General features: G+C 41.5%; 1 protein-coding gene across 1 annotated transcript in view; it reads left to right on the plus strand.

Annotated features, from left to right (window-relative positions):
• LOC126417041 (apoptosis-resistant E3 ubiquitin protein ligase 1) overlaps positions 1 to 15,688 on the plus strand; it is a 233,590-nt gene that overhangs the window by 77,452 nt on the left and 140,450 nt on the right. The window contains exon 3 of the mRNA XM_050084931.1: positions 14,918 to 15,123. Coding sequence (XP_049940888.1) covers positions 14,918 to 15,123 — 206 coding nt within the window. The remainder of the gene's footprint in view (positions 1 to 14,917; positions 15,124 to 15,688) is intronic.

The following is a 15,688-nucleotide window of genomic DNA, read 5'->3' on the forward strand; positions in this document are numbered from 1 at the left end:
TGTGTGTGTGCGTGTGCGCGCGCGCGTTAGAGAGAGGAACAAAAAAATGGTTCAAATGGTTCTGAGCACTATGGGACTTAACATCTGTGGTCATCAGTCCCCTAGAACTTAGAACTACTTAAACCTAACTAACCTAAGGACATCACATACATCCATGCCCGAGGCAGGATTCGAACCTGCGACCGTAGCAGTCGCGCGGTTTCGGACTGAGCGCCTGAACCGCTAGACCACCGCGGCCGGCAGAGAGAGGAACAGAGAGAGAACTTGAAGGCAATGACCTCTCTAAAACAAAATCAAAATATTAAAATCTTAGCCTCAAGGCCAGAATGCATACAGCAAAACAACAATGGATGTTATAAATGGTACAAACCATAGGGCTACAACGTCACATCACTGAGACAGAACAACAATGGATGTCATAAATGGTACAAATCATAGGGCTATAACGTCACATCACTGAAAATTACTAATTTTTTACTCTCAACAGAAATTGAAAAATAAGTCCATAAGCTACAGGAAAAACATGTTAGAACTTGCAACGCCAAGTAAAAACACGACGACATTAAATGACGTTACAGATACATACATCAACGCTGTAATCACATGACGTCACAAATAAGACATTTCAGCACCCTTATCACATAATGTCATCTGATGACGTCACCGATAAGACATGTCAGGACCCTTCTCATATGACGTCATCTGGTGACGTCACCAATAAGACACCTCAGCACCCTTATCAATAACGCCATCATATGACATCATTCTGACATCACTGATAAGAGCTCGAGGGCCCCGGCCGTGGCTGTGCTTGAACATACATACGCTATTTACTAACAGGGCCCCGGCCGTGGCTGTCCTTGAACATACATACTCTATCTACCAGCACATCAGGTCGTATCAACAGACTGATTACAGTTTTGCATTCAGGATTCATGGGATAACCACAAGAGCGCTCCTGTTGTCATACGAAATCGCACCACAGACCATAACCTCAGGTAGGTCCCGTGTGTCTAGCATGCAGACAGGCTGGGTACAGGTCCTCAACAGGTCTCCTTCTAACCAACACATGGCCATCACTGGCACCGAGACACATCCATCTTTCACCACAAAACACAAAAGATCTCCACCCTGCTTCCCAACGCACTGTCGTCTGACACCATTAAAGTCGCAGATGGCGGTTGTTCAGGGTCAGTGGAATCCACGCTGCAAGTCGCCTGGCACAGGTGTGTCCTTGAAGTAACAGACTTGCAACAGTTCGTTGTGTCACTGTGGTGCCAACAGCTGCTCAAATGCAGATGCAGTGCGGTGCGACAGAGCCATACGTCGAACCCCGTGGTCTTCTTCTCGGTAATGCCACGTAGATTTCTAGAGCCAGGTCATCTTGCGGCCGTACATTCTCATATCCACCGCTGCCAGCAATCATGTACAGTGGCTACATTCCTGCCGAATCTTACTGCATTATCGCTGAAGGAACATCCAGTTTAACGTAGATCTATGGTTCAAATGGCTCTGAGCACTATGGGATTCAACTGCTGAGGTCATTAGTCCCCTAGAACTTAGAACTAGTTAAACCTAACTAACCTAAGGACATCACAAACATCCATGCCCGAGGCAGGACTCGAACCTGCGACCGTAGCGGTCTTGCGGTTCCAGACTGCAGCGCCTTTAACCGCGCGGCCACTTCGGCCGGCCGTAGATCTATCACAAGACGTCGTTCGAACCCAGTGAGGTGTTGATAATGGCGTCTTTGTCGCCTTAAAGGCATTCTTGACTAACATCAACTTACCGCGTCCAGTCTCAAACGTAACTAATGCTCACGACCGCCATAGCTTGTGTGTAAAGCAAATCTGATTTGCATCTTCGCAGTAGGCTGCTAACGCTGCTCTTATGCGACTGGTGCGAAATTTGAATAGACGTAATATTTCAGATGTAGGAATACGCCTACCAACTTTCGTTTACGCCTCACAACTCCTTCCTTGTACTGCGGTTTTTTTCCGTCGGTGTATTTTGTAGCAGGAGGGAACGCGATTCTTTTTTAAGAACGGTCCACTTTAATTCTTTATCCTGGACACATACGTAAACAAAACACAGAGACAAAGCATACAAGAAAAGCAAGGAATGCACTTTTAGAACAGTGGTTTATCAGAGTGCTAAACTAGGTGCTAGAGTAGGAGGAAACAGGTTCAAATGGCTCTGAGCACTATGGGACTTAACATCTATGGTCATCAGTCCCCTAGGACTTAAAACTACTTAAACCTAACTAACCTAAGGACATCACACAACACCCAGTCATCACGAGGCAGAGAAAATCCCTAACCCCGCCAGGAATCGAACCCGGGCGCGGGAAGCGAGAACGCTACCGGACGACCACGAGCGAAACAGAAAATATACAGTTCGATTTATTTACGTCAATATTGCGCACATGCGAAGAGGATTTTTTGGTTTGAATTCTTCCTTAAATCAAAAAATCAAAGAGCTTTTAAAATTTCATTCTGTAATAAAAGATCAGGGAATGGAGGAAAAGAACAGAAGAAGAAAGAATTGGAAGAATCACAATTAGGAGAAAAGGGGATGATTTAAGTTTTGATTGTCTGGCTTTTTCAGATGACCTTCCCATCTTTGCTGAATCTATAATAAGTGCAACAATGCAGATAAATTTCCTACAAGAGATAGCCTCAAAAGCAGGTCTACATATATATTTACATGACAGACGTGAAGGAGGCAGCGAAATATATGGAAACTGATCATGGCAGAATAAAAAAAAAGCTACAGAATATAAATATCTAGGTGAAATAATATAACGGTTAGACAAAGAAGCTAACATATGAAAGGCAAGGGAAATGGAAGTGGCTCTTCAACCAACAAAAAACTTGTATCACAAGCAATCTGTTTTCATAAATGTATAAGGAGGTTGTTTGTGTTGTTACCCCCAGATGATAATTACACGGAATATTTGTCAGGATTCGTAAGCAGTGGGTCGCTGAGGTACAGAATACGCGAACAAGTTTAAACAGTTTATTAACAAAAGACTGATAATAAAACACACACGCTACGCGCACCCATCATCACTGTGTCTGACATCCCAACACCGGCTTATTATGGTCGTATCGAAAGGCGCCATGGTGAATTAAGACAAGAAACTAATGAATTAAGACAAGAAACATATTCGCGCCCGAGGCCGCGCTAGTTATACGGCACGCTGCGGACGACAACCAGTGGCTTATTCCCTGTGGCGCACTGCGGCCGGACGCACATCTACTGACCAAGCAAATTGTCAGCGTTCCTTAAGATTCCAAGATAGGTCGGCTGGCGAACGCGTGTTACGTACTGCACGGCTGCGTGCAAACCCGTAGACCCTTAAAATGCAAATGTTCGACACGACAATACTGTCATTGAAATACAGCCAAAGGCCGCGCGAGATTAGCCGAGCGGTCTTGTGGGCTCCAGTCATGGACTGTGCGGCTGGTCCCGGCGGAGGTTCGAGTCCTCCCTCGGGCATGGGTGTGTGTGTTTGTCCTTAGGATAATTTAGGTTAAGTAGTGTGTAAGCTTAGGCACTGATGACCTTAGCAGTTAAGTCCCATAAGATTTCACACACATTTGAACAACACAACAAATACAGCCAAACAATCAGGTGAAATAGAAAATAGGGAAAGGAAAATAATCTGGAAAAGATTGGGACCAAAACATGATAATGGGAAACGGAAATTAAGAAGTAAAAAAGAAGTATATGAAAAAATAGAGCGAATATCAAATACGTTGAGAAAGAGAAGAGTTGCATTCTACAGACACCTAAAATGGCTAGATGAAAACAGGATAACAAAAGGAATTTTTAATTTCTTTATAAGAAATATCAATGATGTGGATAAATGGAGTTAAAGCAGACCTGAGAGAAATGAAAATAATGGAGGAAGAAATAGGAAAAAGATAAAGTTTCAGAGTAAAAGGAAAAGGTTTCAGGGGCTTTCTGGAGAAAACAAAGAAAAAGACAGGAGCAATATGGACAGAAGAAAGAAGATAAAAACAGGGAAGGAATCTAAAATTACTGAAACGAAAGAAAGAAGAAAAGAAAGAACACATAATAAGTTACTTCATGTGGTACTTAGTGGACCAAACCAATAAAAAAAGGACTACTTTAAATATTATCTTGAATAAAACATAAGAAACAGCAGGCATAAAATAAGAGAGATTAAGCCCATGTTGTCAAATCGTGGCCTAACAACCTCGTGCTTCCTTGTATTTGTATCATTCTATTTTAGGCTAGTTTAGAAATATAATGGTAAATTAAACACATGTTGTAAATTGAGAAAAAAATTATTAAACAGATTTCTTGTTGCGCGTTAATCTTCACACCATATTTATTCTTTATTACAGAGATTGCCAAAAACAAAGCTTTGCAGAAAAAAGTGTGTTAGAAATGGTTTTAATGTTCGTTTATTTTTACCAATGAGCACCAGATATTCATCTTTCACTAATACGAAAAAATCATGGAATTTCATACTACCAACTTTTGACTTATGTTTATTGACCCAAAGCAAGTCGGTAAGACAATCTTCATTCCAAAGAAGTATATTAAGATAGAGCTTTGGCACTAAATGGGTCCTGAAACTATACGAATTTATCAATAATATCTATCCGAAAGGATTTTTCGAACCATTTGATAAACTGATAAAATTCTTGTTGGGTTTTTAATAAACTGCAATAGGTGATCTTCAAAAACAGATTTTATATTTGATATTGTAAGAAAAACCAAATATGTTAGATTATTACAAACAATAAAAGAAAATTTTCTATACAATGCTCATGAATCTGATTTTTTGTAGTTGTATTTTTGAAAGCTGAAGTCTTCTCAGTTAATTTTAAAACGTGAATGTTGCTTCCTTGCATGTAGTATTCAGTACATTTAACATTTCAGATTTTTTTTAAATCTTAGAGTGAATGTCGCTGTGTACAATCTTGACTTCCTTTTTTATTGTTGTTGTCACTGTATGTACTTGTTTGTATGGAGTTTTGTTGTTTTGTTTGTGGCTGTGTGTATGATGCACATACAGTGACAGAACAGCAATAAAAAAGGAAGTCAAGATTGTACACAGCGACATACACTCTAAGACAAAAAAAAAAAAAAAGAAAAAAAAAGAAAAATAAAGAAAAAAGACGCACCGTGAAGGAATTCAGTAGATGTGACATACGCTTACAGACAAACAAATGATTACAGTTTCAGAAAAATTGGATGACTTCTTCAAGAGAAAGAGCTTCACAAATTGCTGTTCTTAATATATATCAATGACTTGCCATTCTATATTCACGAAGATGCAAAGCTGGTACTTTTTGCCGGTGATACAAATGTAGCTATCACACCCAACAGACAAGAATTAAATGGTGAAATTGTAAACGATGTTTTTCAAAAAACCATTTAGTGGTTCTCTGCAAATGGGCTCTCATTAAACTTTGACAAAACACGGTATATATAGTTCCACACAGTAAATGGAATGACACCATTAATAAATACAGACTTCGATCAGAAATCGGTAGCTAAGGTAGAATATTCAAAATTTCTAGGTGTATGCATTGATGAGGGGTTGAACTGGAAAAAACACACTGAAGATCTGCTGAAACGTTTGAGTTCAGCTACTTATGCTATCAGGGTCATTGCAAATTTTGGCGATATACATCCCAGTAAATTGGCTTACCACGCCTATTTTCATTCTCTGCTTTCGTATGGCATCATATTCTGGGGTAACTCATCATTGAGTAAAAGAGTGTCCATTGCACAAAAGCGTGTAATCAGAAAAATTGCTCGAGGTCATCCAAGATCATCCTGCAGACACTTATTTAAAGAGCTAGATATCTTCACTGTAGCCTCACAATATATATATATATATATATATATATATATATATATATATATATATATTCACTTACGAAATTTGTTATTAACAATCCAAACGAATTCAAAAGTAATAGCAGTGTACACTGCTACAACACTAGGAGAAAGGATGATCTTCACTACTCAAGGTTAAATCTTACTTTGGCACAGCAGGGGGTAAATTTTGCTGCCAAAAAAGTCTTTGGTCACTTACCTAATAGCATCAAAAGTCTGACAGATAGCCATATAGCATTTAAAAGGAAATTAAAAGAATTTCTTAATGGCAACTCCTTCTACTCATTAGATGAATTTTTGGATATAATAAGTGGGTAATTTCCCCAACCGCCATATATATATAAAGTGTCATGTAATATTTTGTGTAATGTAATATCTTGTAGAGACACCTTTTATTGACCTGACACGTTCCACATCATTACGAAGTGTCGTATTCATGATCTATGGAACAAGTACTTATCTAATCTAATAATCGAATCTAAACAAGTCAGTAACACATTGTTCTACCTCTGGTCCTTATGCAAGCAGCTATTTGGCTTGGCATTGACTGATTGACAGAGTTGTTGCATGTCTTCCTGAGGAATATCGTACCAAATTCTGTCCAATTGGTGCGCTAAATGGTCAAAATCTCGAGTTGATTGGACGGCCTGCCGATAACTTCACAGCAAACATAAACATAGCCAAAGCCTTGCAGACAAACAAAAATTACGCGAAACGAAATGTAGTGTGAGGAGGGCTATGCGAGAGGCGTTCAATGAATTCGAAAGTAAAGTTCTATGTACTGACTTGGCAGAAAATCATAAGAAATTTTGGTCTTATGTCAAAGCGGTAGGTGGATCAAAACAAAATGTCCAGACACTCTGTGACCAAAATGGTACTGAAACAGAGAATGACATACTAAAGGCCGAAATACTAAATGTCTTTTTCCAAAGATGTTCCACAGGGGAAGACTGCACTGTAGTTCCTTCTCTAGATTGTCGCACAGATGACAAAATTGTAGATATCGAAATAGACGACAGAGGTATAGAGAAACAATTAAGGAAAGGCCTCTGGACCTGACGGGATACCAGTTCGATTTTACACAGAGTACGCGAAGGAATTTGCCCCCCTTCTTGCAGCGGTGTACCGTAGGTCTCTAGAAGAGCGTAGCGTTCCAAAGGATTGGAAAAGGGCACAGGTCATCCCCGTTTTCAAGAAGGGACGTCGAACAGATGTGCAGAACTATAGACCTATATCTCTAGCGTCGATCAGTTGTAGAATTTTGGAACACGTATTATGTTCGAGTATAATGACTTTTCTGGAGACTACAAATCTACTCTGTAGGAATCAGCATGGTTTTCGAAAAAGACGGTCGTGTGAAACCCGGCTCGCGCTATTCGTCCACGAGACTCAGTGGGCCATAGACACGGGTTCCCAGGTAGATGCCGTGTTTCTTGACATCCGCAAGGCGTTTGATACAGTTCCCTACAGTCGTTTAATGAACAAAGTAAGAGCATATGGACTATCAGACCAGTTGTGTGTGATTGGATGACTTAACTGACTCAAAGTGGCAGTGATAGACTGTCTCTCTGGTGTCCATGCTTTTGGCACTTGTTAAATAGACACTGCAAATACATAAATGACCTTGTGGATGACATCGGAAGTTCACTGAGGCTTTTGCAGATGATGCTGTGGTATATCGAGAGGTTGTAACAATGGAAATGCTGAAATGCAGGAGGATGTGCAGCGAATTGATGCATGGTGCAGGGAATGGCAATTGAATCTCAATGTAGACAAGTGTAATGTGCTGCTAATACATAGAAAGATAGATCCCTTATCATTTAGCTACAACATAGCAGGTCAGCAACAGGAAGCAGTTAATTCCATAAATTATCTGGGAGTACGCATTAGGAGTGATTTAAAATGGAATGATCATATAAAGTTGATCGTTGGTAAAGCAGATGCCAGACTGAGATTCATTGGAAGAATCCTAAGGAAATGCAATCCGAAAACTAAGGAAGTAGGTTACAGTACGCTTGTTCGCCCACTGTTTGAATACTGCTCAGCTGTGTGGGATCCGTACCAGATGGGGTTGATAGAAGAGATAGAGAAGATCCAAACCAAGAGCAGCGCGCTTCGTTACAGGATCATTTAGTAATCGCGAAAGCGTTACGGAGATGATAAACCCCAGTGGAAGACTCTGCAGGAGAGACGCTTAGTAGCTCGGTACGGGCTTTTGTTGAAGTTTCGAGAATATACCTTCACCGAGGAGTCAAGCAGTATATTGCTCCCTCCTACGTATATCTCGCGAAGAGACCATGAGGATAAAAGCAGAGAGATTAGAACCCACACAGAAGCATACCGAAAATCCTTCTTTCCACGAACAATACGAGACTGGAATAGATGGGAGAACCGATAGAGGTACTCAAGGTACCCTCCGCCACACACCTTCAGGTGGCTTGCGGAGTATGGATGTAGATGTAGATACAAATGAATGTATTCGCAAAATTATATTGTAGGACACACAGTTCAGATGATTTGCCGTCGTAAACACTGAGATACTCGAATGTGTGCGTCAAGTGACAAAACTCAGTGAGTAATGTGAAGTTTGCACGAATACCATTTTTCAATTGTTTGCCGCACTTTTCGAACGGTGGGCCATGGAACATCCAGCTGACGTGACATAGCCGGCCGCTGTGCCCGAGATGTTCTAGGCCCTTCAGTCTGGAACCGCGCGACCGCTACGGTCGGAGGTTCGAATCCTGCCTCGGGTATGGATGTGTGTGATGTCCTTACGTTAGTTAGGTTTAAGAAGTTCTAAGTTATAGGAGACTGATGACCACAGATGTTAAGTCCCATAGTGCTCAGAGCCATTTGGAAAAAAAAATTTTTTGTGGCGCAATTTGCCATCGGCCTCTCCCAGGCGCAATTCCCAAATCGCCGGTTAACTCTAACTGCTGAATCATGTTCAACACGAGTGGGAGAAATAAGCCTCTCCGTATTCATTTAATGCGTCGACACTCGCGAGAAGCAGCAGCACTATTCCATTCTGATACAACAGCTTTACGATTAACCTCCTGCTCATATCGTCGGGACCCATGTTGACTGCAACTGTAATGCACACTGTTTCCTGTGTTTGAAGCCTACATCGCCGTACAAGTACCGGCGACTGACGGCAGTCATTACACTGACAGCGCAAACCCTGAGCGCACAGTCTGTGAAGTAGATGTAGATTTAATGATCCAAACATTCTCAGTTTGGGAGATATCTGGCGACCTTGTTGGCCAAGGTAGAGTTTAGTATGCACGAATACAAGCGGCAGAAACTGTCGCCGTAAGCGGGCAGGCATTATCTTGCTGAAATGTGAGCAGGATAGCTTGCCACGAAGGGCGACGAAAAGGGGAGTGGAATATCGTCGACGTATCGCTGTGCTGTAAGGATACCGCTAATTACCTCCAAAGGGGTCTTGCTACGAAATGTAATGGCATCCCAGACCATCTCTCCTGACCAGTGGGCTATTACCATCGAGCTGTATGGCGAGTGGAAATCAGGTTGGTATCCCACTGCTTTGTGGGGCATCTCCAGACTCGTCCACACTGGTCATCGGGGCTCAGTTCGAAGTGGAACTAATTACTGAAGACAATGCTGCTCCAGTCGATTAGATCCCAGGCTCAAGACCCCGTTTTGGTGCCCTTCATGGTAAGACATCCTGGGCTTACATTTCAGCAAGATAATGCCTTCCCACACTCATGTTACGAGAGATATGTCTGACAAATCGGCAGAACATTCAACACTCGAGATCCTGGAAGTATGAGACAAGCCACTCATCTTTTATAGAATTTTTTCTTCTTCTTCTTCCTTGCTTTTGCCCGTTTGTCTATGCGGACGATATTATTATTGGTTTGTGGCAATGTTAATGACAATGGGTGGTCGTATGCCCTACGAGTTATCTTAGCAGCTAGATTAAGTAAAGGCAAACCTACATTTGTAGCATTTGTAGACTTACAGAAAGCTTTTGACAATGTTGGCTGGAATACTCTCTTTCAAATTCTGAATTTGGCAGGGGTAAAATACAGGGAGCGAAAGGCTATTTACAATGTGTACAGAAACCAGATGGCAGTTATAAGAGTCGAGGGGCACGAAAGGGAAGCAATGGTTGGGAAGGGAGCGAGACGGGGTTGTAGCCTATTCCCGATGTTACATTGAGCCAGCAGTAAAGGAAACAAAAGAAAAATTCGGAGTGGGTATTAAAATCCATGGAGAAGAAATAAAAACGTTGAGGTTCGCCGATGACATTGTAATTCTGTCAGAGACAGCAAAGGACTTGGAAGAGCAGTTGAACGGAATGGACCGTGTCTTGAAAGGAAGATATAAGATGAACATCAACAAAAGCAAAACGAGGATAATGGAATGTAGTCGAATTACATCGGGTGATGCTTAGGGAATTAGATTAGGAAATGAGACACTTAAAGCAGTAAAGGAGTTTTGCTGTTTGGGGAGCAAAATAACTGATGATGGTCGAAGTAGAGAGGATATAAAATGTAGACTGGCAATGGCAAGGAAAGCGTTTCTGGGGAAGAGAAATTTATTAACATCCAGTATTAAGTGTCAAGAAGTCGTTTCTGAAAGTATTTGTATGGAGTGTAGCTATGTATGGAGTGAAACATGGACGATAAATAGTTTGGACAAGAAGAGAATAGAAGCTTTCGAAATGTTGTGCTACAGAAGAATGCTGAAGATTAGATGGGTAGATCACATAACTAATGAGGAGGTATTGAATAGAATTGGGGAGAAGAGGACTTTGTGGTACAACTTGACTAGAAGAAGGGATCGGTTGGTAGGACGTGTTCTGAGGCATCAAGGGATCACCAATTTAGTATTGGAGGGCAGTGTGGAGGGTAAAAATCGTAGAGGGAGACCAAGAGATGAATACACTAAGCAGATTCATAAGGATGTAGGCTGCAGTGGGTACTGGGAGATGAAGCAGCTTGCACAGGATAGAGTAGCATGAGAGCTGCATCAAACCAGTCTTAGGACTGAAGACCACAAAAACAACAACAACATGCCCTACATGACGCCACAACTCCCCCGCAGGACGGAATCTGCCCTATCTGTCTGCGTCTAGATTAAATGTCATGTTCAAGGGTGAAAACGTTTTCTAGATATTTGAGCGTATATCTGAGGCGGGATGTGGGTAATATCGTGATATTTACTTAGTGTGATCTGGGAAACCGCCGAAAAACCACGTCTAGGCCGACCGACTCATCACGCATCGTCAGCAATCTGCGAGGCAAGTTCAATCCGTGACAGGTTCGCCTCGTCGAATCTCAGAAGCGGCAAGTTAACGCGTTCATGCACCCGTACGGATTCAACTTCAGTAGGCTATTTAAGAGAAATGAATGACATGCCAGTTACAAGAGAGAATGATCTGAAAACTGAATAAATAATGAAAGACTTTACATGAAAATTATCACATATACGAAACAAAGGCGGGAAAGAAACCACTACTGAATGACCGAATGAATATTAGTAAACAAACACACACACACACACACACACACACACACACACACACACACACACACACAGCGAGAGAGAGAGAGAGAGAGAGAGAGAGAGAGAGAGAGAGAGAGAGAGAGAGAGAGAGCAGTAGAGCAATGAAATATCAGGAAAGTTGACAATACCTACAAAAACAAATGACACTCCAGACACCGAAAGTGGTAGATCAAATGTTATTTTACGAGACGGTAGTGACGACATGAAAAAATTGAAGCTTTCAACCGGTTTTCCACATGAGAGAAAACTACATGGTTTTCAAATAACCTTTCAACTTTATTACAAAAAAGACTTCTATGAACTGTTTTGACATCTGTAATCGTTGACGAAAAAATACAGTAATATTTCAGACTGCCCAATACGACCCCTTATCAAAAAAGCGAAGCGCGTCTGGGTGCGCTCATGAAATAAAAAATTAATGTACGTATAGCATGGAATGGATACCTCTCTCGTAAAGGCCTGCAAGGGCCACAATGGAATTAAAGACATTGGCTGCCACTTGGCATTGATGTATGTCAATCGGACAAGTTGAAAATTTGTGCCATACCGGGACTCTTATCTCGAAGCTCAAACCACATATACTGCCAAGGAGTTATATTCGTCGTCTGTATTTGTCGCAGAAGGTGTGTTGTATTGGAATAGGCCCCTGTGGCTAGTTAGGAAATTTGGGCTAGTGAGTTGACTGCAGTAATGTTCCCATTACTAAATCCTGCTCGTAGATAGAGTCGGCAGCGTAATCCGATTGTTGTATTTCAGGTGAAACTGTTCTGTTGCATCAGGTAACGAGGAAGAAGAAAGTGGGGGTCAGTTACGTCAAATGTTTTTCTTCTGTGGACTCGGGCCCAAGAATTTTTGCAAGACGTCTGTTTCGAATTTGTGTGAGCCATCTGCAACATTAAATTATCAGTTACAATTTCGATAGTAATCTACATTTGAATATTCAGTGAAAGTCGGTCAAAAAATTAAGAACTCGACAGCCCCACGCTCGCTCGGATTTATCGGCGGACACTGTATGTGTTGGATTGTTGGGCGCCCAACAAACCAGTTTCGGTTGTTGGGCGGTCGGCTGGGTCTGAGTACAAAATACCCGATACCCCTTTTTTTCCCAAGTCCCGAACCACGCCATCCAACAAAGAAAAACAATGAAGTGTGTAACGCGTAGCACGGTCGTGCTAACCACCCAACAGAAGTTCATCTGCTATCTGTGTACATGGGTATAAAATTTCGTTTAAAGGCGCTCAATATGTACGAGTGCGAGAGTAACTAACAGTTACTGGAGAGGTTTAAAGTCTGTAAATGTTTGTGAAAAACGTCGTGCGAGGAATGTAGCATTGGAGCTGGAAGTAACGAGCCACTTGCTTCACTGTTGGAAGTGTTAAAGGAATCCATCTGAATGCCACACTTCTACTATAAACAGTAAACTGGAGATCATGTAGGCGGCATGCAGCTGTTGGCAATTCACTTCCCGCGGTCGTAGCCAGTCGGGTGTTGGTACAGAGTAGCCAATGAGAATTGCTGAATCTAATGACTTGTGTCGGCGGAAAATGCAAGTTAATTTGTTTTCGGCGTGGACAGCATGAGTTGATGATTATTGATCTGCCTGTTATGGATTATAAAGTTGGTTACTGGTTTTCGTGCTTATTTCTTGTATGTTTTTTTTTTTTTTTTTCGGAATACAACGAGATTTCTTAGACAGTTGTCGCACACTCCAGTTTCATAGTTTGGTTGTGAGTTGGTGATGTTAACAAATATGACTGGGGGAAAACTGGCTGTGATAAAGGACTGATCTGTAGCGTAGCCCGGGGCCTTGGTTAGATTGCAATGTGACTTTGCTTGTGAGTTGGCGAAGCCAACGAATGTGAATGTAAGAAAACTGTTCGTGGTGACGGACTGATACGTAGCGTAGCCCAATGATTGTTTCGAAAACTTTGCTGGTTATTTCCAAAATATCCAGATTTTAGTATTACGGAATATTGTTTTATGACATTTTGCATAGTACACTTCATTATGCCACCACGTAATTTCAGACACTGAACATCGTGAACACTTTTATTGAACGCTGTTTTCTCGCTGGATCCGCCATCTTGTCTAATCATCCGACTCATTATTCGTCTGTTCAGTTCCCGTCAAATACCACGCCAAGAGTTACCAACTGAGGAACGCAACGGAAAGGCCGTAAACACCGTAAGAGCACCCTTAGATGAACAGCAAACAGTAGTGTTTTGAACTGATATATTTCATAACTTCGTTTCCAGCTTTTGCATTAATTTCAAGTTAGCATGGTATTTTACGTGGAAGCTTTAACTAGGTCAGGAGCAGGAAGTGTCTTTATCCCTTGGCTTTGGTACTATAGCCTCCTGGTTGTAGAGGAATGTTCGATACGAGTCATCGGCTTTGATATGTGACATAGGAAACAAGCGATAAACGCCGTAAAAAATACGGCGACTATAACCTGATGTTACTGACGATTTTCAATACAACCCACAGAAAAATTTGAAGAATCATTCAGCAAGTCTAAATAGAAAAGAACCAAGTATCTTCATGTGAATTAAAATCCTGTTGAGAGAGAGCTGTCATATGCTGTGTGGATTAGTCTCCGAATTTGAGGAAAATTGGACACTTCAAAGTTTGTAAAAGATATTTCATCCTCCAGCCCATTAAAGGCAACAATGTATTTAGATTGATTTTTAATTTAGCGTTTTTGAACAAACTTGATGGTAATGAGGGTGTGACTCGTATTTATGAAACTGTAGTTTCAAAAGAAAAGCATCAACAATTGAAAAATTGGGTTAAGAGAAAAAGGTGCATCCCTTTTCACCTTACTTGAATATGCGTGCTGCAAAGAGAGTATACTATCCTCATGCTGATAACCCTCACCTTCCCACCATGAAAGGTGAGGTAAAATTGCATAGCTTATTGGATCATATTTAGTCACATAATTTATTATTTGCACAAGATAAAACTGAGTGGTTTAGATCTCAAGAAGAAGATAATCAACATAAATACAAATATTTTTTGTGGAATAAAAATAACCTCCTACCAGTGTACAAATTTTTTTGATTATTCTTTAAAGTATAATGCTTATTTTTATGCACAAGTACTCTTTCTTGTCGGTAATTATTTTGGGTTGTGTCCACTATATTTGACCCATTATTTTGCATTTTACAATTTTTGTACCAGATTTGTAATTAGCATTGTCAAAATGACAAAGATACCACATCACACAGTTTGGAAACCCTGGGCTTAAATTAGAATGATTCTTTCACGCTGCAGCAGACTGTGCACAGTTTGAAACTTTCGGGCAGATTAAAACTTTGTGTTGACCTGAGCTTCGAATCTGAAACTCTGCCTCTCACTTAGACAGTGAGAGCATTGCTTGTGAAAGACAGGGTTCCAGATTTTAGTCCTGGTGCAGCACACAGAATCTGCTAGGGTATTTCATTAGCTTAAACTATTGCTTGTAGGCCAGCTCCTTGATTGCTTGACAACATGCCCACAGGTTGCTGGGTGTGGACGTGGCATCGCTGGACGATGTGTACTGGCTGGAGGACTCACGGGCACGCAGCCTGCTGGGCAAGGACTTCGTGGCGTGGGCGGCGGCGCGCCAGGCGCTGCCCACCTCCAAGGAAGACCTGGCGCGCCTCAAGGCAGACCTCTGGAGTGCTGTTGTCAAGTCCACGCAGCACGAGGATGCCTGGACCTGGGGTATGGCGTGCCTCTCCCCCATTCATCCAGATCTTCCACTAATTCAGCGCCCTCTATCTACATGCACACTCTGTAAGCACATCTTACAGTGTGTGTCAGAGGGTACTTCTGGTACCTCTTGTTTCTCCCTTCCCTGGCCCATTCATGAATCATGCTTGGAAAGACTTCTTGTCCACAAGCTCTTATTTCTCAGATCTAGTCATGGACGTTTTGTGAGACGTGTATGGGAGGCAGTGAAATATTGTTTGATTCTTCTTGGAATATATACTCTTGAAATTTCAACAGAGCTATCTATGATTCACAGTGAGCTTCATATAGTGTCCCCAACTGGAGTTTTTTGAGTATCTCTGTAATGCTCTCGCACTGGCTATACGATTTCATGATGAAATGTGCTTTTTTTTCTTGGATTGTCTCTATCTCTTCTATTAAACCTACTTGGTAAGCACCCAGACTGACAAGCAGCACTCAAGAATCAGTAAAGTAAATATGTTGTAAGCCTGTTCTTTTGTGAATGAACCGCTCTTCATTGAAATTCTTCCAATGAATCTCAGACTCATACAGCTTT

This window comes from Schistocerca serialis, chromosome 8, assembly GCF_023864345.2.
Source record: "Schistocerca serialis cubense isolate TAMUIC-IGC-003099 chromosome 8, iqSchSeri2.2, whole genome shotgun sequence".
In the NCBI taxonomy this organism is placed as follows: domain Eukaryota; kingdom Metazoa; phylum Arthropoda; class Insecta; order Orthoptera; family Acrididae; genus Schistocerca; species Schistocerca serialis.